The 25,157-nt window shown below is 40.6% G+C and overlaps 1 protein-coding gene across 3 annotated transcripts in view; it reads left to right on the top strand.

The window, feature by feature from the left end:
• The window catches only part of ABCB11 (ATP binding cassette subfamily B member 11), a 66,767-nt gene that overhangs the window by 32,605 nt on the left and 9,005 nt on the right, over positions 1-25,157 (top strand). Inside the window, exons 15-21 of one of the 3 annotated variants that reach the window (XM_065413782.1) lie at positions 37-242; positions 835-866; positions 1,031-1,070; positions 2,785-2,917; positions 5,463-5,624; positions 16,130-16,234; positions 16,348-16,509. In XM_065413782.1, coding sequence (XP_065269854.1) covers positions 37-242; positions 835-866; positions 1,031-1,070; positions 2,785-2,917; positions 5,463-5,624; positions 16,130-16,234; positions 16,348-16,509 — 840 coding nt within the window. Of the gene's footprint in view, positions 1-36; positions 243-834; positions 867-994; positions 1,071-2,784; positions 2,918-5,459; positions 5,625-16,129; positions 16,235-16,347; positions 16,510-25,157 lie in introns of all 3 variants that reach the window. The other 2 variants (XM_065413783.1, XM_065413781.1) reach the window with 2 other exon arrangements.

Genomic DNA, 25,157 nt, shown 5'->3' with positions numbered 1-25,157 from the left:
TCCTAACAATAATGTTGTTCCTCCTCTCTCTCTCAGGCGCGCCTTGGGCGCACTGCAATCTCAATAGCTCATCGTCTGTCCACAGTCAAAGCCGCTGATGTCATCATTGGGTTTGAACATGGAAGGGCGGTTGAGAGAGGAACACATGAGGAGCTACTGGAAAGGAAAGGGGTTTATTTCACACTGGTGACCTTGCAAAGCCAAGGAGACAAGGCACTTACTGAAACAGCAGTGGAAAGCAAGTGTTTTATTCTGTTTTTATGAAATTAAGTTAAATCCCACAGAACACAGAGCATCTATAGATTCCTTTGTTAGTGTTAGTTGATTGTTCTCCTTTGGTTTTTCTCAAGGCTGAATTTTAGTGTCCATAAAAGTGATATACCGATAGCACTGGTCAAAATGTGTTTTTTGCACATGTGTGCTGAGCAATCTTCCTCATACAGATCTGTCAGCATATACCATTTTTGACCTGCAATACCCTGGCATTTTATATCTCTTTTACTATTGATAGTTTGGCGATGTTGTATTAGAAAAACAGACAAATTATGGAATATGCCAAGGCCACCCTATTTGTTTTACTAGTGATCCGAGGCAGAAGTAAAAAGCTAATATAATGATCAGTTATACTGCTGTGAAACAATAGACTGTGATCATCTTTGAGGATGAAAGCATTTCCTGCCACTTAACAACTTGTAGTACCAAAATGTTGAAACACCCATACTAGCCACACCCACAGTTTCAAAATATGATTGTCATGGGGTTCATATTAAATTTACCTAACTTTAGTATGTCAAATATAAATTACCAGTAATATAAAATGTATAGTATTCTAAGACATAGTGGCAAAGATGAATTGCATTCCTTTTGTTAATGTAGTCTACAAAATATTCCAGCTATGAATTGGAGATATTTTTTGTTTTGCAAATAAACAATTGGTTTAGTTCAATTTTAATACTAACTAAGGAGCTTCTAACATTATACTTTACAATTGCAGAAAATGACTTGCTTGTTACACCAAACCTTAAGAAAGACCAGTCGTTTAGCCGTGGGAGCTATCAAAGAAGCTTGCGGTAAGCCTTTAAAACACTGACACCTCTTGATACATTTCCAGACGTTTGTATTCTTTGGTGACTTCCTAAATCACATGGTGTTGAGGTGGCACTGCAGAACAGGGTGAGAGAATGCTGCAAACACCTTCACTAAAGCACATAGAGGCATGGCAGGTGTGGAAATGTATAGACTGCATACTAAGACATCCAAACCCATGAAGTCAATGAAATGACTCCTACATTTATTCTCTCTCCACCCTATGTGCACTCTAATCTTATGGTCTCCTGCTCAAAGGGTGTAGGATTTGGGAGAAAACTGGGGGTGGCCATAGCTGGGTTGTCTTATACCTTTCTGGGCTCCCTACTAAGGCACAAAGTGACCATCAAACAAGACAAGTATTACTCTTGCTTTACAACAGTACATGAGGCTGGGGAGTAGCACTGGTATCTAGTCACATTAATAGCTTACTCTCTTGCACTCGTACAGCAGACCTTGGTTTATAGAAGTGCAGGATCAGGGGCTTTAATTTGTGTAGCCATTTATGTTGGCTGTACAAGCCTTCTCATTCATCTTATACTATAATGACTGATGAAGATGGCCACCGTGTTGAAGATATAGGACCAAATCCTACCCTGTGATGCACAGGTAATGGAAGATGGTATCTGGTACTTCTTTACCTCACATTGAAGGCAGTCAGGATTCTGGCATAATGTTTTCATATTTATGTACTATGTCCGTGCATATATTCATATGTGTACTCTAGTTAAATCAATCCAATAACTTGGAAAAAATTACTTGCTGTGGAATGTATTGATAAATTTGAGGAACCTTGACATTCTGTCTGAGAAGATACATCTTAGTATTAACACACAAGGGCATTTTTGTTACCAGTTCTACCCAGAATCAAGCATTAAAGATTATAATCAATGGGCCAGATCCTGAGAGGAGCAGCCAGCCCAAAATTTCACTTACCTTAATGGGAGTTGTGGGTGCTCAGCTGCTAAGTTAGAAATAGATTACCAAGAAACCGATACTCCTCTCTTCTGCATTGCTATCGAAAAGTTTATGAAAATGACAGCAGGGTCTGCTTGGATTTCACAACTCACTTCTGTCTCAGTGAAATCCTCTTTCTATACAACAAATTTTGCTTATTTTAGGCGGGGTTGATTCAGATGACACTGCCAAACCAGCGGCTGTAGACTGGGGCACCTACTGTCATGGATAGGTGGGAAATTACAGTGTGCTGTTGAGTGCTCATGCTCCAGTACTGTGCCTGTGGAGTATAGCTAGTATGTAATGACTGAGGCCCCTGTGGTGAAACTGACTAGAGTATCGTGAGGGAGCAGGATACCCCCACTTTTCTGTGGCCTGGGCAAACGTATTGCAAGTTTAACAGGAAAACCCAACCACTATTTCCCTAATTTCCCCACAAATACAAGCTGCGTTTTCAGATATAAGAGAACAAGGTGCGGTATATGAACCTGAATAGAAGTATCTCTGTCTGTTATGGAATTCCTCCTTCCCACAGTTTAGGAGATTGAGGAAGATGGCAGCATGAAAGGCAATCTTAGGCCTTTGTAGCCACAGAGTTTGCAGGAGCCCTCAGCTTTGCTTCAACAAGCTCTGATTTCAGGTTCTGATATAAGCCGGGATAAAAACTGACCCAGTCTTCAAAACACATATTGGGTCAATCAGCCCCTGAGGAACAGACCTTCTCTCCCTTCTGTTTCACAGAGCTTCAGTTCGACAGCGTTCCAGGTCTCAGCTCTCTAATATAGTACCCAGCCATCCATTATCAATCACTGGAGACCAGTCAGACACTGTGTATCGAATACATCAATATGAAGAAGGCACATCTACACAAAAGGTCAGACATCATCATTCATTATTAGATTGCCGATAGATAAAGCATGTTTTCACATCTTTTGGCCCTGATAATAATATACAGTTAAGTATTTCTGTTATAGGTGGTTGTTGGTAGATATATCATCTTGCATGTGTCCTTTTTTATATTTAAACAAAGACATTACTCTCGGCCTCTACGCTCTCTGAGCTAAGTGCTGCATTGGATGGCACCTAATACGTATATATCCTCATGCAAAGCCTAGCACAGAGTAAGTCTGGCGATCTGGGTGTATGTGAGGTTGAAGTGAACATATAAAAGCAGGTACAGATTACATGAGGGGAAATGCTCATTTTGTGGAGTATAATAGTTGCTCAGAGGTAGAAATTGCACTGCTTGTTCATTCTGGAGCAAGTCCCCCATATCCTCTGTGGACATGTGATAGTCCTTAGATAGTGTAACTGGGGCTTCATTCTGAGGGCACTGAAGTAAATGGGAAAGTCTTGGTGACTTCACTGGGCTTTGGATCAGTCTCCTGGCGTGGTTCAGCTACATGGAGGATCGGGGCAGGATGCCTTTAAATGGCCAGTTCAGAACTAACTATTCAGGAATATGCACAGTGGCTATTTACAAACTGCCCTGAAGCTGCCAGCATCAATTCCTAGCACTTCATCAGCTCTGTATAGGGCAGTGTGGGAAGTGGCACTGTTGCTGCCAGCACCGTGCCAGGGTAAACTGAGGACTCCAGTCAGCAGGGCTGTGGCTCTGGCACCTTTGGCTTTCACCAACCTCAAAGGAAAAAGGAAAAAACAGAACATTCTTTTACCCCTCCTCCCTTATATTTCTGGTAAAAAGATGTACATTTCCAGTAAACTGAGCTGAAATAAATGAGCAGGGCTCAGCACAGTAACTGTTGTAATAGCCATTCTCTCCTAAATCAAAGAATAAGGCAAGGAATAATTTGATGATGAATCTTCTGCACTTACTAGGAGTAATTATGAGCATTCTTGCACCTGGTGTGAGGATAATTCACAGAACGTGAGGTATAATTAGTGTATAACTCGGAGGCCTCCTTTTTGTTCTAATTGTAATGGATGCCTATTCATCCCCCACACAGTGTCTACTCAATGCCAACAGCCACAGTGTTTTGAAATACTACTTAAGAATTTGCCATGAACAATACAATAAGACACCCTGTGAGGAAATAATTTGAGGGCTCTGTAATGGCTCTTGCAGCCTTAGGGTTCTGGAGGGAGGAGAAGGTGAGCTGCCTGAACTGCAGTGGTTGGAAGCATAATGGCAGCATAGGGAAGCAGCAAGCGTAAAGATCGTCTTGACTCCGGTGTAACTCCACTGGAGTCAGGGAAGTTACCCCAGGGGTCCATGTCCCATTGTCTCCCGACATGTTGGAGGGATTGTGTTCTGAGGCCCACCTGTGACAGCAGGCCCCACCAGGGAGCACAAGGCACTCTTATTATGGCTGTTTCCTGTGCAAGGACAATGGAAAGAAAGTGGCTCCCTCCCTGCACTTTTTCTTATGGCCACTGAAGCCCTAAGTATGGCAATTATAAAAATTAAGAGACATGCTAACATTTTACTATTGAGTAAGGATTTTACTACCAGTGAGTGGCAGAGAGAGATTTCTATAAAGCCTTTGAAATACCAGTTTGAAAGCAAATGTATACCATAGAAATGACGTGTCTGTGTCTGTGTTCATTTTAATACTTCCCAAAAGAATTTCAGCTTGCTTTTCAACCTTTACATCATGATATTTCTCTTAAGAGTCTAGGCCTCCCTTGAGCACTGAATCCTATGAAACCATGTGGAAGTTTCAAGCCAGATCTATGAGTGGATGGCTCAGCTGCGAGCACACGGTTTTTCTATACCTCCCTCTTGGCTCTGCTTTCAGAACTAAGAAAACCTAGGACCACCATTGCCTAAGCCTTCCTGGCTCGGTCATATTTGCTCATAGTACAGATTGTAGCTAAGAGAGACACAGTTGTCTGGTGATCTGAATACAGAGAGTAAAATTATGCTCCCAAGAGCCATGGGAGCCCCTGTGTGTGGCTCTTACTAATTTCCATACAGAAGTAGGGGGTGAGCTGCCTCTGTGGCACTGTCCCTTTCCCTTCTGGGCCCTAACAGAAGACTCTCCATAGGGTCAGGGTTTCCACAGGCTATGGGGACTGTGCAGGCTGGGGCTGGGAGTGGAGGCTTAGTGATAGGTGGGTGCAGGGGCTACGCTTCATTCCAGCACCAGCCACTCAAATATTTTCCGGGAAATACACTCTGTATATGGTGTGGGGTTGTTGATTGTCAGCCTGCTGAGAAGCAACATGACTATGATACCACACTAATAAAAACACAATTTTAAAAAAAATCTGACCATGGTGAAGTAGCATGCTGAAGCTATAGCGCCTGGACATTCTCTGCAGATGTGCAGTGCACAGGATCATGGGCTGTCAGAGTGGAGCTTACTAAAGGTACCCTGATGTGGGGAGATGAATCCCTTATGGGTGTCATTGAGGGAATGTTTGTGCTTCATAAACCAAATACATTTTGTTAGCAGACATTTGAGGAGGAAGAAGAGGAAGTGGAGCCTGCACCAGTCACCAGGATTTTGAAATACAATGCTCCAGAGTGGCCTTATATGTTGTTTGGATCTGTTGGCGCAGCTATGAACGGGGCAGTCAATCCACTCTATGCTCTATTATTCAGTCAGATTCTTGCGGTAAGTCATGCTAATATTTTTAAATTCATACAATAGTGTTGGTTATTACTCCTTCACCTTTAGAGCTTATAGCAGGCAAGAGTGGATGAACAAACTGAGACAGGAACTACTAAATGCTAATCTCAGCACTGATGTTGTCATTTTGGGCAAGTCTTTTAACCTCTCTGCCTCATCTTCCGAGTCTGTCAAGTGTGGATAATCCTTCTTACCTACCTGAGCAGGGTGATCTGATGAGTAAGAACCTGTTCCTGTTCTAGTCTATTCTACATAGCTTCTTATGCCACTCCCGTCACCATAGTATCTAATCAACTTTGCAGAAGCACATTACGCAATGTGACTAACATCTGTCAAGTGTGGTTCCTTGTTTCTGTCAACCTCTCCCTAAGGGGAAAAAAGTGTTTGTGCAGTGAAGTGTAATGGGTTGGTATCTTGGGGTGTTTTGTATATGTATATGCTGCTCTGTGTTCGCATAAGAGGTGGCGTAGTCAAAGAAGTGTGCCTTACACTTGGAACAGGAGATGGTGAGGTTTGTTATGGTTCTTGCAGGAGTTTGTTCCACAGCCTTGGACCAGTCCCCAAGAAAGCTCTAACTCCTGCTCAGATGAGCTTTATCTAATTAATTAGGGCATCATTCATGCTCTTTCTGAAGTCTATGAGAATCCTGCTATTGACTTCAATAAGACGATGATTCAGGCTCTAATTAATTTGTTCATGTTTCTAAAGTGCTCTGTATGTGGAAACTGTTAGTGTTAATTGAATTGTTTCAAATACCATTTTTTCAGGTAAAATGAAAAAAAAGTGAGAAGTATTTATAACAAAATATTATTTCCCTTTTTAATTGTTTCTTAATCTGTCCTTCACCCTCAGCAGGAATTTGCCTGTTACATGAATGTACTAACAGAGACAGGGCCAAGGACTCTTGGTTTACTTAGCATCCACTCAGTGAAGATCACAGCTAATACAAATTCCTGTCTAGAAAATAAATTACTGGGAAAATGGGGCCTAGTCCCTGCTAAACCTTACCTATCTGTGTAGTTCCACTCTCCTCCCATGGAAAATCAATGGTTTTCAGGATCAGGCCTATATTTTGACCACAAGGTGTCAAAATGTAATAGAATATAGAGCAAAATTAGAACACTTCAGAATATGAAAATACCTTAAGGCTCTGGGCCTGAGCTCTTCCTGCAAGGTAGTGAGCACCTTGCTCTCCCTGGATGAATTCCTCATCTATAAGGATTGGGTCTAGTGGGAGCTGAAAATGCTCAGCACTTTGCTGGAGGCACTGTGCGTCCTGGAAGAATTGGGCCCCAGCTGAGATACTTTAACGACCAACAGCCATGCTTTATTATCCATAGCCCTAGAATGTTTTTGCTGTGCTAGTGCAGGGCCAGGCAGACAGCCTGCTAATAGATGGAGCACACATCCTGCTCCAAGTACTGACTGATGATGGTGATAGACATGTTGGCTTGTGCTAGAGGAGAAATAAACTCAGGGAAGGGGGAAAAAACACATTTGTGAATAGAAGAAGCCAAATCTAGTAGAAAGAGAGAAATGTTATTTGGAAAGTTCTCAGATGTTGCTATAAAAATAGACTGAGATTAAAAGAAATGAATAATAAAAAATAAAAGTACCAGACAATATATTTAGAAAGAAGCCAGTTCATGAATGCAGCAGAGGCCATTGCTGCAAGCACAGAGCTGGCTCATTCTACTTACATTACAAATAATAACGCTGCTTCTGACACACGAGCAAATAGCCCCCCTTCCATCCCAGCTGCATTTGCATCTACATAGTGGAATTTGTGAGAAGGGGGGCACAGAGGGTCTGCACTATGGTCCCATTTCTGGTGAGACCTTCTGCACATGCTTAAGTCTCAGTTGAAAACAGCACTTATGCATGTGCTTACATCCCACTGATTGCTCTTGAATCAGGGCCTGTAACAGGAGCCCCAGAATGAATTGTGATTGGCTCTGCCAGAATCCCGCTTAGAGCTCCTGCAGAGTACATGCTGCGGTAGTAACACTGCAACCCTGTAACTAGGAGCAGACTGCATTCTCCTGTGTGATCAACTAGCTTTGCCAGCTGGTGAGGAAAGGAGGCATGGCTATGGCCCTCCCCTCAGAACATCTTCCTTGCAGCCTTTGGAGAAACTTGCACCTGCACTAAGGGGAAGCAGTGGCACTACTTCAGCCACAGTGTGGATGGTGAATGATGCAGAGTTTAAGGAAGGGAAGGTGCTTTGCACTCACTCCTTACACTTGCACAGTTGGGGCTTGATCCTGCCCTATTGAAAATTTGTCATTTTGACTCCAGTGGGAGCAGGATCAGACTTCTGGTCGCAGTCACCTATCATCTAGCCCTACAGCAGTAGTAAACTCAAATATATTTATAACGTGTTTCAGTATAAACACTTACAGGGATGCACTCTTGTGCATTTGGGAAAATTCCAAACTCTTTCCCCTCATTTAGAGCTCTCATTAATTCTGGAAAGTAAAGTATACTTAACCTGTTTCACAGCCATGTACTCTGATTCATAACACACTGTTAGTTTTATAAATTCATATTTCTGTTCCTTTGATAGACTTTCTGCTTCTACCATTTCAGATGAAGAAAGCTGGTTCTGAGAGCAATTGTAACAATTAACATCTGGTGTGTCAGGATGATCTGTTCTCACACTTGCTGTGTTTTGTGCTGGTTATATACACAAAATGCCCATTTTTATGAAGCATTTTTCATCCCATTTATATAAAGTTTAGACATATATTATGTGCTTATAATGCGGTGTGGTGCAAGGATACAGAAAAAGACTAGAACTAAGAGCAATTCGATCTGTGTTCTAATCTAGACTCAGCGTGGGACATAATTTATTTGAGTCACTGACTTCAGCTTCTTGGGGAGGATCTATAAAAGGAGGAGAGGATGGAAAATGATAAAATACAGGGAGAAACAGTCAAATGAAAACAAGTCCCGTTCAATTACGGCATGCAATAGGGGACAGCCAAAAAAGGACAAGTTTTTAAAATGCTCATATTACCAATGCTAGAAGTCTAAATAATAAGATGGGTGAACTAGAGTGCCTAGTATTAAATGAGGATATTGATATAATAGGCATCACATAAACCTGGTGGAATGAGGATAATCAATGGGACACAGTAATACCAGGGTACAAAATATATCGGAAGGACAGAACAGGTCGTGCTGGTGGGGGAGTAGCACTATATGTGAAATAAAGCGTAGAATCAAATGAAGTAAAAATCTTCAATGAACTAAATTGTACTATAGAATCTCTATGGATAGTAATTCCATGCTTGAAAAATAAGACTATAGCAGTAGGGATATATTACAGACCACCTGACCAGGACGGTGATAGTGATTGTGAAATGCTCACGGAGATTAGAGAGGCTATTAAAATAAAAAACTCAATAATAATAATGCGTGATTTCAACTATCCCTATATTGACTGGGTACATATCACCTCAGAAAGGGATGCAGAGAAAAAGTTTCTTGACACCTTAAATGACTGCTTCTTGCAGCAGCTAGTCTTGGAACCCACAAGAGGAGACGCAATTCTTGATTTAGTCCTAAGTGGAGCACAGGATCAGGTCCAAGAGGTGAATATAGCTGAACCGCTTGGTAATAGTGACCATAATATAATTAAATTTAACATCACTGTGGTGGGGAAAACTCCACAGCGGCCCAACACTGTAGCATTTAATTTCAGAAAGGGGAACTACACAAAAATGAGGAGGTTAGTGAAACAGAAATTAAAAGGTGCAGCACCAAAAGTAAAATCCCTGCAAGCTGTATGGAAACTTTTTAAAGACACCATAATAGAGGCTCAACTTAAATGTATACCCCAAATTAAAAAACATAGTAAGAGAACCAAAAAAGAGCCACCGTGGTTAAACAACAAAGTAAAAGAAGCAGTGAGAGGCAAAAAGGCAACCTTTAAAAAGTGGAAGATAAATCCTAATGAGATAAATAGAAAAGAGCATAAACTCTGGCAAATGAAGTGTAAAAATATAATTAGAAAGACCAAAAAAGAATTTGAAGAACAGCTAGCCAAAGACTCCAAAAGTAATAGCAAACATTTTTTTTAAATACATCAGAAGCAGAAAGCCTGCTAAACAACCAGTGGGGTCACTGGACGATCAAGATGCTAAAAGAGCACTCAAAGACGATAAGGCCATTGCGGAGAAACTAAATGAATTCTTTGCATTGGTCTTCACTGTTGAGGATGTGAGGGAGATTCCCAAACCTGAGCCATTCTTTATGGGTGACAGATGGGGAAATAGCTAATTTCCCCCCCCCTACTGTTACTCACATCTTCTTGGCAACTGTTGGAAATGGGCCATCCTGATTATCACTACAAAAGTTTTTTTCTCCTGCTGATAATAACTCACCTTAATTGATTACTCTCATTATAGTTAGTATGGCAACACCAATTTTTTCATGTCCTCTGTGTATATATTTCTTCCTACTGTATTTTCCACTGCATGCATCCGATGAAGTGGGTTTTAGCCCACGAAAGCTTATGCTCAAATGAATTTGTTAGTCTCTAAGGTGCCGCAAGTACTCCTCGTTCTTTTTGCTGATACAGACTAACACGGCTACCACTCTGCGATCTGAGGAACTGTCCCAAATTGAGGTGTCATTAGAGGAGGTTTTGGAACAAATTGATAAACTAAATAGTAATAAGTCACCAGGACCTGCTGGTATTCACCCAAGAGTTCTGAAGGAACTCAAATGTGAAATTGCAGGACTACTAACGGTCATCTGTAATCTATCATTTAAATCAGCTTCTGTACCAAATGACTGGAGGATAGCTAAATGTGACACCAGTTTTTAAAAAGGGCTCCGGAGGTGACCCTGGCAACTACAGGCCAGTAAACCTCACTTCAGTATCGGGCAAATTGGTTGAAACTTTCGTAAAGAACAAAATTGTCAGACATATAGAGGAACATAATTTGTTGGGAAATAGTCAACATGGTTTTTGTAAAGGGAAATCATGCCTCACCAATCTATTAGAATTCTTTGAGGGGGTCAACAAGCATGTGGACAAAGGAGATCCAGTGGCTATTTGTATTTAGATTTTCAGAAAGCCTTTGACAAGGTCCCTCACCAAAGGTTCTTAAGCAAAATAAGGAGTCATGTGATAAGAGGGAAGGTTCTCTCATGGATTGGTAACTGGTTAAAAGATAGGAAACAAAGGGTAGGAATAAATGGTCAGTTTTCAGAATGGAGAGAGGTGAATAGTGGTGTCCCCCAGGGATCTGTACTGGGCCCAGTCCTATTTAACATATTCATAAATGATCTGGAAAAAGCGGTAAACAGTGAGGTGGCAACATTTGCAGATGATACAAAACTACTCAAGATAGTTAAGGCCCAGGCAGACAGCGAAGAGCTACAAAAGGATCTCTCAAAACTGGGTGACTGGGCAACAAAATGGCAGATGAAATTTAATATTGATAAATGCAAAGTAATGCACACTGGAAAACATAATCCCAATTATACATATACAATGATGGGGTCTAAATTAGCTGTTACCACTCAAGAAAGAGATCTTGGAGTCATTGTGGATAGTTCTCTGAAATCATCCACTCAATGTGCAGCAGCAGTCAAAAAAGCGAACAGAATGTTGGGAATCATCAAGAAAGGGATAGATAATAAGACAGAAAATATCATATTGCCTCTATATAAATCCATGGTACGCCCACACCTTGAATACTGCGTGCAGATCTGGTTGCCCCATCTAAAAAAAGATGTACTGGAGTTGGAAAAGGTTCAGAAAAAGGCAACAAAAATTATTAGGGGTATGGAACGGCTTCTGTATGAGGAGAGATTAATAAGACTGGGACTTTTCAGCTTGGAAAAGAGGCGACTAAGGGGGGATATGGGAGAGGTCTATAAACTCATGAGTGGTATAGAGAAAGTAAATAAGGAAGTGCTATTTACTCCTCATAATACAAGAACAATGGGCCACCAAATGAAATTAATAGGTAGCAGGTTTAAAATAAACACAAGGAAGTATTTTTTCACACAACACATTGTCAACCTCTGGAACTCCTTGTCAGAGGGTGTTGTGAAGGCCAATACTATAACGGGGTTCAAAAGGGAGCTAGATAGATTCATAGAAGATAGGTCCATCAATGGCTATTAGCCAGGATGGGCAGAAATGGTGTCCCTAGCCTCTGTTTGCTAGAAGCTGGGATTGGGTGACAAGACCTGGATCACTTGATGATAATCTGTCTGTTCATTCCCTTTGGGGCACCTGCCATTGGCCACTGTCACAGGACAGGATACTGGGCTTGATGGACCTTTGGTCTGACCCAGTATGGCTGTTCTTATGTGTCTCATTCAGCTCAGGTATAAAACTGGACTAAATCCTATTGAGAAACAGACGCTAAATCCTAAATTTTATCTTTCCAGCTATATAAATTACAAATATTTCCCAAAGTTGCTCACAGCCTGACAAATTAAGGATAAAATGAGCTATGGTGAGTATTGTAGGTTGCATCAAGGGGACAAGAAGTGCCGCAGACGCACCCTTATATATTATGCTCTTATTATGATGGACTAATGAGAAGAGATTACATAAAAATACGGTGTTGTTTTTTTAGTAAATGAAATTAAGTCTGGCCAAGTCATATGCTCTACTGTTGAAAGGTAATGGCAGAGCACAGACATTTGGAGCAGACTTTAATCTCTCAACCAGTGGCGTAGCCAGGTTCTAAGAGCAGGGGGAGCGAACACATAAAAAAAGGCGCCACCCGCTGCGAAGCAGCAAAGAAAAAAAAAAAAAGAAAAACCCAAGTCTTGCCGCCGAAGACTGAAGAACCCGCCGTGCTGAATTACCCACCGCCGAATTGCCACCGAAGACCCGGAGCTGCCTGTGGGAAACCCGCGCTGGATTAGTCCTCAGCCAAAGCACGGGGTGTGGGTGGCTGGGCAGGAGGTGTCCCCTCTCCCCCGAACAAGAAATGAAAGTTGGAGCCCAGCAGCAGGGCTGCAATCCGCACGCAGTGGCAGGTTGGCAGAGATCAGGCTCTGCTCTGCTCCCTGGGGCCGGGCTGAGCTGCAAAACGAGGGGCGCAGGAGAAGCACCGGCCGCAGGAGCCGCCGCCACAAGATGCACACAGCAGAGCCCGAAGTGAGTGCCGCCAAAGACCCGGACGTGCTGGGAAGCATCGATTGAGTGCTCAGGGGAGTGACCGCTCCCCCTGCTCCCCCCATAGCTACGCTACTGCTCTCAACACTAAATGCGAATCAGGCATCATTATTTTGGATTTTGCAGCGTTTGTTGCCAGGGAGCTGATACTGAAGGTTAAAAATTACTTTGAAGAGGCTTTGCCAGTGGAGAATAACCATCTCTATGCAATTCCTATTCCAATTCCTTCCAAACAATAATGTTTATAGATCATTGCTGAACTATAAATACATTGGGGGTGGCCTTTTAAGACGAAGGGTTAAATGTATTTTGTGGAATTTTATTTTTGCGTCTGTAACTAAGAAGAAAATTCCAGCAGCCCTTTCTATTGTTAGTTATTAGGACAGTTTAGACATAAGTCTTAAAAGTCAAATCTGCCAGCTATTTTTAACCGTTCCCAAGAGCTAAACATGTTGCTCTCTTGGAGGATTGGCAGATGTATAGTGATTTTATTTGTGAAACCCAGTTAGAATATTAGAACTATTGTCATTTTAGCAGAGAAGTCCAAACACAAGCTGCCGCTTATACCCATAAGCACTAAAATAATTAACTGGTAGGTATTTCAATTGACAGTAACTCCTATGTACTGGAACTGCTAAAAGATGACTAGTGAGATTTGGACCATTACTTCATCAGCAATCAGTTTAATAGCAGTAGATAAAAAGATCAGACATAAAGAGAAGAGATAAAAGAACAGCATTAGGGAGGGGAAAATATTCCTAATTTGAGCTCTGGACATTTTTTCTAATGGATTCTCTTCCCAAACCACACTGACAAGAGAATGGCTTATTTTCACATTGGTTCAACAACATGTGGGACCTATGTTCTCCCTTTGAAGCATGCCTATATCTTCTATTAGCAGCATCAATGAGAGCTGTTCATGTGTACCAAAGGGCAAATTGTCCTGATTTGCAAGTATGTATTTGGAACATAAGTACTTGATTTTGTACTTCCCAATGAGCCAACAGCTGTCATAGATTTTATGGGTGTTAAGGGAGTTGCCCTATTGTTGCTTTACAGAAAAAAGAGAGTAATTGAGTCCACTAATCTTTTCCACAGTCTTGTGACTTCAGCCAGTATTCTCTGGATCACTATCAGAACCCCCAACTCTTTTTCAGAGTAGGGCGGAGAATTGTTTTGGCTGTAATTAGCTATGTGCAGCAAATGGTATTACGCTCAGTGACTGCACATAATATCTTTTGCCTCTGTTTTTATTCTTGTTAACCCTATAGCAAGCCTTAACCAGGAAGAAAAGGCCAGACAAGGGGGGAGAAAAATTGTTCTTCTTAACCTCTGAGGATAGGACAAGAAGCAATGGGCTTAAATTGCAGCAAGGGAGGTTTAGGTTGGACATTAGGAAAAACTTCCTAACTGTCAGGGTGGTTAAGAACTGGAATAAATTGCCTAGGGAGGTTGTGGAATCTCCATCATTAGAGATTTTTAAGAGCAGGTTAGACAAACACCTGTCAGGGATGGTCTAGATCAGTGGTTCCCAAACTTGTTCCGCCGCTTGTGCAGGGAAAGCCCCTGGTGGGCCGGGCCGGTTGGTTTACCTGCTGCGTCCGCAGGTTTGGCCGATCGCGGCTCCCAGTGGTCGCGATTCGCTGCTCCAGGCCAAGGGGAGCTGCTGGAAGCGGCGCGGGCCGAGGGACGTACTGACCACCGCTTCCAGCAGCTCCCATTGGCCTGGAGCAGCGAACCGCGGCCACTGGAAGCCGCGATCGGCCGAACCTGCGGACGCAGCAGGTAAACCAACCGGGCTGTTTCCCTGCAGAAGCAGCAGAACAAGTTTGGGAACCACTGGTTTAGATAATACTTAGTCCTGCCACGAGTGCAGGGGACTGGACTAGATGACCTCTCGAGGTCCCTTCCAGGCCTATGATTCTATAATTCTATGACTTAGTTTAGGAAAATAAGAACTGCCATACTAATCTTAACAATGCCATCCAGTAGCCTGTCACTTACAGTGGCCATTACGAGATGCTTCAGAGAAAAGTGTAAAACCCACATAAAGGGTAATTAATCCAAGGGAAAATTTCTTCCAGCATTGAAGCTTGTTGCTTTACAGTAGCAATTGAGGTTTATGGTTTTGTGGATAATTTCTTGTTCATTGGACACACTGTAATAACTGTAGAGAGAGTACAAACGATAGCATGCCCTCAAGCTCTAGGCTGATACTGATGAGTTTGCAAGAGTACAATAAGGATCATTCACTTTTACTTCTATTATACAGAGAGATGGTCTTGAACTGGAATATTGGATCCAAACCCCCTTGATCTTTGAGAAAAATCTGGATCTGGATTTGGATCCATGCTTCGTGGCTGAGGTCCATCTATACAAAGTACATCCAAAGTAAAACTTACTTCAGATCATGATCTGGATCTTATCTTTACACCTCAGGCTTCTCTCTTGTTATATTTGAGAGTCTGGCTCTTCACAAGCAAGCTGTCATAAGAGACTGGGAAGTTGGGACTTTAAATAAATGCAACCTAACTCAGAAACTAAAACATTTGGCAAATTTATAAGGCCGTCTTGTGCTATAAGCTTGTCATATAAACCAACAGAAATAAAATGAAACCCATCTACTGAAACTGTGGTGTTTTGCACCTGGATTTCTCCTGGGGGTCACTCTGAAAATCACAGAAACTCATAATCAGACCATGCAGGTATTCTAAAGGCAAGACCACACCCCAGGATCCAGCCCTTACGATAGAATAGAATATTAATATAAATGTGAGTAATACAGTGAAATGAAATCCACGTCCATTCAAAATTTTAAAAGATTCTAAACAATGGGTTAAAATTTCTCTAGTATGTTTAGACTGATTCCATTTATTTGTATAGCTGTACTGTAGTTCCAATTGTGTGTGAAATAATCAAGTAATAAAGACTGATTGAATTTTAAATTTAAATATACAGGGCGCCAATCAGGATAAGTGTTTTGATTCCTTAATCTTATGAATTCAGACTAAGAAATAGCAGAATTTTACATTTGGGAGATCACAGATTTCTATGAATGAAAACAGGGAATGCGCTCATAAACCTAACTGCAAAAATCTGTATATGAGACAGTCAGCTGATGTAAATAGGCAAAGCTCCACTGAAGTCAATGAATTTACACTGATTTATACCAACTGAGGATCTGGCCCATGATGTTTTCATCTGACCCTGAGCTTTAGGGGCTGATGTGAAAACTTTATACTATATTTCACTGGCATAGACAAATTCTGCTCACCTTGTTCACACTAATACTACCATTGACAATCTAATGTTATGACATTATTTTTTTTCTCAAAAGACCTTTTCCATGCCTGATAAAGAAGAGCAAAGAGCACTGATCAATGGCATCTGCCTGCTTTTTGTCCTTGTTGGAGTTGTATCATTTTTCACACAGTTCCTGCAGGTAATGGCAATTCATTAAACTTCTGCTTTGCTAGTTTCTTTTCTGTTCATGTCTGGCTGTGTGTGCATGTGTGTGTTCTGTATAATAAGTGTATTTGTTCTTATGCATACCAGGGATACACATTTGCAAAATCTGGTGAGTTGCTTACAAGACGGTTAAGGAAAATTGGTTTCCAAGCTATGCTAGGGCAAGAGATTGGTTGGTTTGATGATCACAGAAACAGCCCTGGTGCCTTGACTACAAGACTTGCAACAGATGCATCACAGGTTCAAGGGGTAAGAAACTATATATTAGGAATTATTTTGCTTCATGCTAATTACTGCATTACTTTGGTATGTGATGTCACAAGAATTATCTAGTGTGTAAACAGTAATACAAATATATATCTAATCTCATGGTCTCTGCTGTCACTCTGCCTAGCTAAGCTATTTCCAATGTGTGCACTATCTATCATAGACTGGCACAGCAATTAGTTACTCTCCGTATAAAGAACTAAATGCAGAACTAGAGCCAGATCCTGCTGTCCATTGTACCAGTGTAAACAGATCAGTGCCATAAAAGTCAGTAAAGTTACCACAAGTCACCAATATAACTGAAAGAAGAATTTAGGATATAATCTTCAATTTCTCATTCCTGAAGGTGGAATTTTGCCATAATCACTAAATGCATATTTCTGAAACATATCACAGTCATTTTCAACCAAATTCATCAATAGTAATATCATTGATTAAACAGAATTTTCAGCCTGGTGTGGAGTTTATTACAAGTGGCTGTTGTGATTTATGCTAACAATCCACTTAAGAAAAGCACTCCCTACTACTACATGGTATGCCATTTTGGGATCAGTCTCAGGCTGGCATGGACTAACATTGCACAAGTAATGCTCTTATTTTTTGGGAAGGCTACCTGTTAGCACCATATTCTAGCACCCCCTACTGGTTGAAGGTGTATGCTGCTGAGTTATGTGTGTGGTCAACCTTAGCACTGATACTTGGTTCTAAACTTAAAGCAAGTAATTTTGTTTCTACAAACACAGAAAGTAATGTATGGGCTTTTTTGTTACTGATATTTAACGGGTGATAGGAGTTTTGCTGGACTTTTTTCTTCTTGGAGTTTTAAGGAATTTAAAATAAGAATGAGAGAGAAAGAAGAAAAAGTTGCAGCCTACAGCTTCCTGTCAGCAGCAAGCAGTCAATATTTCCCCAGCATCTCCGAAATCAGCAGCCATCTCCCTCCCCCTTCTTTCAGTTACATTAAGTTGCAAACACTTACATGTTCCATTTTCATTTGCATGCACAGACTTCTTAACACCAACTCTGCCTTACAGTAGCTGCATAAGAGAAGGCTTTGTTCTAGGCTAAAGCAGTATTCTCTGCCTTCTCTGAAGATTCTAGTGACTGCACTCTATACAATAAACAGAGCTGTGAAATGAACAAAGCCAAAAACTTTTCCCAACTCTTGGGTTTAGTTTCAGTTCCGTTATTAATAAGAGGTCAAATAATGAAGCTCAACTGGAATGTATTAATCAATGATAATATAATTAGTCAAGGATTAACACAACCCAATACAGAATATAGAAAGGAAGGCTATGGTTACCAAACCAATCTGGAAACTGGACAAGTTACTGCAGCTCGATTCACTCCTATCTAAGTCCCAGAAACTCTGCTCTTTATATACCAACTTGTTCAAGACAAAGAAAAATCCTTTCCCTTTCTGATCTAGTGGAGGAGATCCTTTTATGCTATTTCAGCTTACCTAATCAATGAGCTAAAGATATCTGTAATTTATCTGTTCTTTTATGGTATCTTAGCTTATCTGTCCTGATTATAGAAAACACCTGTGGCAACAAGTAATTCTTAATAAGCTAAAGACATCTCTCAGTGGGTCATTATCTCATCAATCACTGAGACATTATCTCATCAATCACAAGTGGACCCTTACTGGACATATTCTTCACAGGTCAACAAGATCAGGGTAAAAATATTATACACATTCCACCACTTGGTCACACACTAAATTTAACCTAAGTACAGAGTCCCTAGAATCATAGATACAAAACTAGAATCATAGATACAAAACACTTAAGTTCATGCACAAAGGATCATGGGGTTTTGTATACAAAGAATCACAGGGAGTTTGATTCATTTGCTAACACTCCAACCTTTGCTGCCTAGATTATCAATCATGGCAATACTAAACTACTTGATTAAGTGTTTATATGAGGTTCTAGTTAATGCATTCAGGAAGGATTTATATTGTTGTAACAAAATATGCAAGCAACGATACAAAATTAACTACTGGCTGTAGTTAACCATCCCAAATGGGTAGGGATATTTTACTCCTAGAAGTAGCATCAAGGATATCAAACACCAGGAGAGAAGTCTCTTGATAGGTACTGCAGGTAGATTTAAGGTGGACATCGTGTGAGCCACCAAAATTGTGGAACTGCGTAGAGTCCTCATCCAGTGATATATCAGATTAAAAATCTGGTTCCATATGCTCCTGCTCAAAGAAAGGCGCTATTGCCTCATCTTCTTCCTTGGACAGCATTTCAGGCATCATCATCTGCAGTGTCGACAGATCCAAAGGAGTCGGGTCCCAAAGATCTCTGGACTACCAGATCCTTTGTAGATGAAATATTACCTCTCCATCCACGTGGAGGATAACTGAAAAAATTCTGAGGTGGCCCCACGGGCCCCAGAAATACCAGTTTCCCCAGCAACTGGGGTTTGGGAACATGCCTACAGGAGGCAGACCCCATACGGTGGTATGAAGTGAACCACAGGCCTGTGCATTCTTCCTCAAACCCTTGTGCCTGATCCTGCAGTATTTCTAGAGCCGTGAGAGGAGCCGCAAGGAAAATGAGGATTCCTTGCAGGCTGTTTTTCTGTGTGCTATGGAAAGAAACATTTCTAGGTGGTTGTTGCACTGTTTCAGGGCCCGGGAAACAAGCACTGACTGGTGGGATCACATTGTTATATGGGATGATGATGAGCAGTGGCTGCTGAACTTTCAGATGCGCAAGGCTAAATTCCTGGAACCATGTGCGGAGCTCTCCCCAGCCCTCTGGTGCAGTGACATCAAAATGAGAGCTGTAGTGATGGTGGAGAAGTGAGTGGCGATCACTGAGTGGCAGCTTGCAATGCCAGATTGCTACTGATCAGCAGGGAATCCAGAGTGCACCGAGGATAACAATGGATCCAGAGGGAGGTATGGAGACCCATCTGTCTGTGGAAACCCTGTAGGGGGTTGTAGAAGGAGGAAGCACAGGGTGTTCCAGGGAAAGACCAGAAACACCTTCCTGTCTTTTCTTACTAACATGAGATGAGGAAGACCTTGGGATCAGGGAAACATGCCTCCTTTTAGAAACCTTGCGTGTGAGACTTGGAACAGACACATGAACCAGAGTTGAAAAGTGAATTTGGGCTGACACTGTGACAGAGCTTTCCGGAACCAAGGATGTAGCCAGAATTAACAGAGGAACTGACAATGGTTCTGTCGATTTGGACATTATACACAAATCCATCTCCCTTCTCTGGAGCTGGACATAGAGCCATTCTGGAGCTGTAGCAGTCTTGTCAGACCCAATACTTCTGATCCATGGGAACTGGCACTGCTAACAGTGGCTGCTCTGTCCCTATGTTCCTTTTTCTTTAGTGCTGCAACAGCTGAACTGAAGATGCTGATGGCCCCCGTTCTGACACGCTGATCAATTCCATCTTCCTGGATCTGGTAATGGAAGTTGGAACTACAAAATGCAATGAACAGTGTAAATAGAAATTAGGTGAACCAAAAAAGTTTCCCTGCTAGTTAAGACCTTAACAAAGGAAGACCAAGGGTTTTATAAAATAAGTATTAACATTTTCTCCAAGGAAAAAAGATCCATATGTCCCGCGTACCAGAAACGAAAAGAATTACCCTAAGGGTAGTAGACCCGCTTGCAGCAACTACCACGGCAACAACCACAGAACCTATTTCATGTCCAAAAGTGGAACCAGGACCAAAGAGTGGACTCACCCTTCTTTCAATACCCAATTTATGCATAAATCTATGGTTTTAAAATCATTACATTGGAATATGGCAGAAATTGAAATGTGTAAAAATACTGTGTCTAGATTATCCACTTCTATACCAATTGAAAGATAGGCTGCATATCAATAAGCAAGTAAGGGATGCTATTGGGAGTCAGGAAACTCAATCCTACTCTGATATTTTTAGGACATAAGGGTTACAAATAGGGCTGTCAAGTGATTAAAAAATTATCCATAATTAATCGTGATTAAAAAATTAATCATGATTAATTGTGCAATTAATCGTGCTGTTAAACAATAATAGAATACCATTTATTTAAATATTGTTGGATGTTTTCTACATTTTCAAATATATTTATTTCAATTACAACACAGAATACAAACTGTACAGTGCTCACTTTATATTTATTTTGATTATAAATATTTGCACTGTAAAAAGCAAAAGAAATAGTATTTTTCAATTCACTGAATATGAATACTGTAGTGCAATCTCCTTATCATGAAAGTTGAACTTACAAATGTAGAATTATGTACAAAAATAACTGCATTCAAAAATAAAACAATGTGCAACTTTAGAGCCTGCAAGTCCACTCAGTCCTACTTCTTGTTCAGCCAATCACTCAGACAAACAAGTTTGTTTACATTTGCAGGAGATAATGCTGCTCGCTTCTTGTTTACAATGTCACCTGAAAGTGAGAACAAGCATTTGCATGGCAGTGTGGTAGCTGGCGTTCCAAGGTATTTACGTGCCAGATGCACTAAAGATTCATATGTCACCTTCATGCTTCAACCACCATTCCAGAGGTCATGCATGCATGCAGATGATGGATTCTGCTCGATAATGATCCAAATCAGTGCGGACTGACGCATGATCATTTTCATCATCTGAGTCAAATGCCACCAGCAGAAGGCTGATTTTCTTTTTTGGTGGTTCAGGTTCTATAGTTTCTACATTGTAGTGTTGCTCTTTTAAAACTTCTGAAAGCATGCTCCATACCTCATCCCTCTCAGATTTTGGAAGGGACTTCAGATTTTTAAACCTATGGTCAAGTGCTGTAGCTACCTTTAGAAATCTCACACTGGTAACTTCTTTGCATTTTGTCAAATCTGCAGTGAAAGTGTTCTTAAAAGAAACAACATGTGCTGGGTCATCATCTGAGACTGCTATAACATGAAATATATGGCAGAATGCAGGTAAAACACAGAGCAGGAGACATACAATTCTCCTGCAAGGAGTTGAGTCACAAATTTAATTAACACATTATTTTTTTAATGAGTGTCATCAGCATGGAAGCATGTCCTCCGGAATGGTGGCTGAAGCATGAAGGGACATACAAATGTTTAGCATATCTGGCAGGTAAATACCTTGTAATGCCAGCTACAAAAATGCCCTGTGTACGCCTGTTCTCATTTTCAGGTGACATTATAAATAAGAAGCGGGCAGTATTATCTCCCAAAAATGTACACAAAGTTGTTTGTCTTAACAAGTGGCTGAACAAGAAGTAGGACTGAGTGGACTTGTAGGCTCTAAAGTTTTACATATTTTTGTTTTTGAGTGCAGTTATGTCACACACAAAAATCTGTATTTGTAAGTTGCACTTTCACAATAAAGAGATTGCACTAGAGTACTTGTATGAGGTGAATTGAAAAATACCATGTCTTTTATCATTTTTACAGTGCAAATATTTGTAATAAAAATAATATAAAGTGAGCACTGTAAGACTTTGTATTCTGTGTTGAAATTGAAATCAATATACTTGAAAATGTAGAAAAACATCAAAAAATACTAATAAATTTAAATTGGTATTCTATTGTTTAACAGTACGATTAAAACTGCAATTAATTGCGATTAAAGTTAATCGCATGAGTAAACTGTGATTAATCGACAGTCCTAGTTACAAAGCAAAAACAAATTATGGGATCTGTTTTAAAATAGAGTAGATTTTCAAAACATAAAAAAAGACATGTCAGCTACATTAAACACGCTGGGGCTAACAGTGTTCCATCAATGACTGATGGACTTGTGAGTCTAGCTAATGAAGACAGGAACACTGTTAAATATGCATGACATTGCTCATTTGTTTAAATAGACAGGCAAAAGAATCAATGAATTGGTTAAAGTTAATAATAAGAAAGCAAAAAACAAAGTGGGAATGAAAATCATTTTTGTACCACTTATGGCGGCTATGCATTGGACAGGGTAATCAATACACTAAGAAATGTTGAAGTTGGAAAGGTGCCAAACCTTATTGAGAATAAACACCTAAGTAAATGGTACAAAAGGAACTTCTGTGAATTGGCAATGTGTTAAAGCATGTAAACAAATTCCTTTTAGTACTCTTCAAAATTTGGGCTCTGTGATACCACATCCTAATCAAGGCATGAAAAGATTCTAAACAATCTTGTTGAGTGTCAGACTCTATGTATACTGTATTTACGGTATCTTTACCAATAGTAAACCCAAATATGGCAATATTTAATAAATTAAGCACAGTAGAAGGTTACCTAAAAACAGGAATCTACAAAGAACACCTATATCTATGTGGATCTGCTGGTGCTTTATTAAGCAACACAAAAACCTGGTGGGCACCACCTATGGCTAGTTGCTCCTCAAAAGGGCTATTAATACCTATGGAGGTGTGATGTCTTCAACATCACAATGCCTGTCTGCGGTCATGCCTGCCAGACCCAGCCCAACAAGACAGATGAGCTAGCTGCCACTGTCTCCTTTCCTGTGATACTCACCAGGTGATGACTCCCAGCAGTAAAATGGCCAAACTACAAAAACTATTATTGGCCAGACTACAATTATGCTTGTACCAGCATTTCAGAATGAAACTATTATTCAAAGTGAACCCAACCATTAAAAAAAACGTTGAAAATTACATATTATTGATCCACTGACCTGAACTATAAAAGCATTACTAGCTTGCAAAAATACCCATGTTGTTCAAATTAGCAATATCATGTATAAAGATGTAGAAGATTTTATATATAATGGTGACTTGGACCTATTTATTTCTAATATATGGATAGAAGTTATCTTTAAAGTATTAATTGTTTTACAAATAGTATTAGGTTTAGTTGTGTTAATTTTGTATCGTTGCTTGCATATTTTGTCCATTTCTCATCTCCTAAGGTGAATTTTCCCCCCTGTTTGCATGTGATTTATTACTTCTCATGACACTGAATTATCACTGTGTCTATGGTTGAAATAGACACTGTGTCTATTCACACTGTGTCTATGGTGAAAATACTATGGTTTTCACAGTGCTGACTGCCAGACAGCCGAGTTTACAATTCACGGTAAAGGATTTATTTTCTCTTCCCCCCACCATTTACACATCTTGTTTCGCAAAGAGTTAACTTTTCTTTTAAAACAAAGGAAGGGTGCAAGGGGGGGTAGAGACAAGAGAAAACTTTAAGCTCAAATTCCCTACATACAAATCAGAAAACATTGTAGTTACTGAATTTACAGAACACCGGACCTGCTCAGGAGATTGCTCAGTTATGCCTTGCTAGGCAATAGTGTGGCAGGTTTTCTAAATTCTCCTTTAGAAAGAAACAAACAAAAGATCCACTTGTCAAACTGCTGCTTAATGTGTGCCTACTCTGTCTCTGTTTCCCGCTAGCCCTCAAGATTCCCCCCTCTTTACAACTTCATTTTCTAACAGAAATAAACCACACTTGTCTCTCCACTGCTTCTGAGTCTGGAGAGAAATGAGCTATGAGGAAGGGAAGTCTTCTGATTGGACAACTTCCTCATCAGCTTAGGGAGTGATATATAAACACATAAAAATACATAAATAGAAATGTCTCCTGTAGTGTACACCTTATCCATGTGAGGTAAATCAGAACAAAATAGGGGGGGAACAACCTTAGGGACATGCAGGTATAAGGCCAGTCACCAGGTTCAGAGCTGAATGTATATCCAAACTTCCCTGGATTTCTATGGAGCTAACTGGTCCAGTTCAGAACCACCTCTAAGTATCTGACATAACAGCTGCAGTCACTTTGTGCTACCTATGTGGCATGTTATAGCCAGAGGATCCATGTAGGAACAGATCCTGGACCTGTCTCATTGTTGCACTCCACACTGACTAATGTAGAGCCCACAAAGAGACCCTTTCCATGGTACGCAGGGGGGATGGAGACTCCCAAAACAGCCACAAGTCCCAGCCCCCCATCCCTCCCTGTAGCTCTAGTAGAGAGATAAAGTAGTGAGACGAACTGGCTGTTGGCACTCCACACCTGGGTGATGAATTTCACACCTAATGATTTAAGAGCTCAAACTTTTTTTTAAATATACAATTTAGTTCCCATTTAGTGAAGTTAAATGTTTGTTGCTGCTGAGACAGACCAACCAAATACAGTAAAATTGTCAGAAAGAAAAATGTTCCCATAGTGCACGAGGCAAAGATAAAATTACCAACAAAGATTAATACAAAGGTATTTTTAAACTTTATCTGAAATAGGGATAAACAGCAACTGTGATTCATCCCTTTTTAAATCTTTGCCAAGTACTGCCTCAATGAGTTCCTGTTTGATTATTTTAGCGCTGCTGGAATTTTGCTGTATTTCTAGCTATATGTTAGGGTTCAGAGAGCCTATTATGGGCACCTCTTTATTATTCAAAGATAAATAAATACATAAAACAAATAGATATTTGGGCCAAATTCCACGTACTGATCCACATAAAAGTCAAAGGGAGTTATCTAAATGGTAAAAATTCACCCCTAATTACATCTTTACATCTATTAGCATTCTTAGGGACTGTTTTTCTTTCCTAGTCCTTGGGAAGGCTTGTGGGTCAGGAGAACATTTAGGGATTGAGCCTGCAGTCTTTGTTTTGACAAAAATTCTCATTTGACTTCAATAGGAAAAAGGACAGC

This window comes from Emys orbicularis, chromosome 11, assembly GCF_028017835.1.
Source record: "Emys orbicularis isolate rEmyOrb1 chromosome 11, rEmyOrb1.hap1, whole genome shotgun sequence".
NCBI classification, from domain to species: domain Eukaryota; kingdom Metazoa; phylum Chordata; order Testudines; family Emydidae; genus Emys; species Emys orbicularis.
This window is presented reverse-complemented; position numbering and strand designations above follow the sequence as displayed.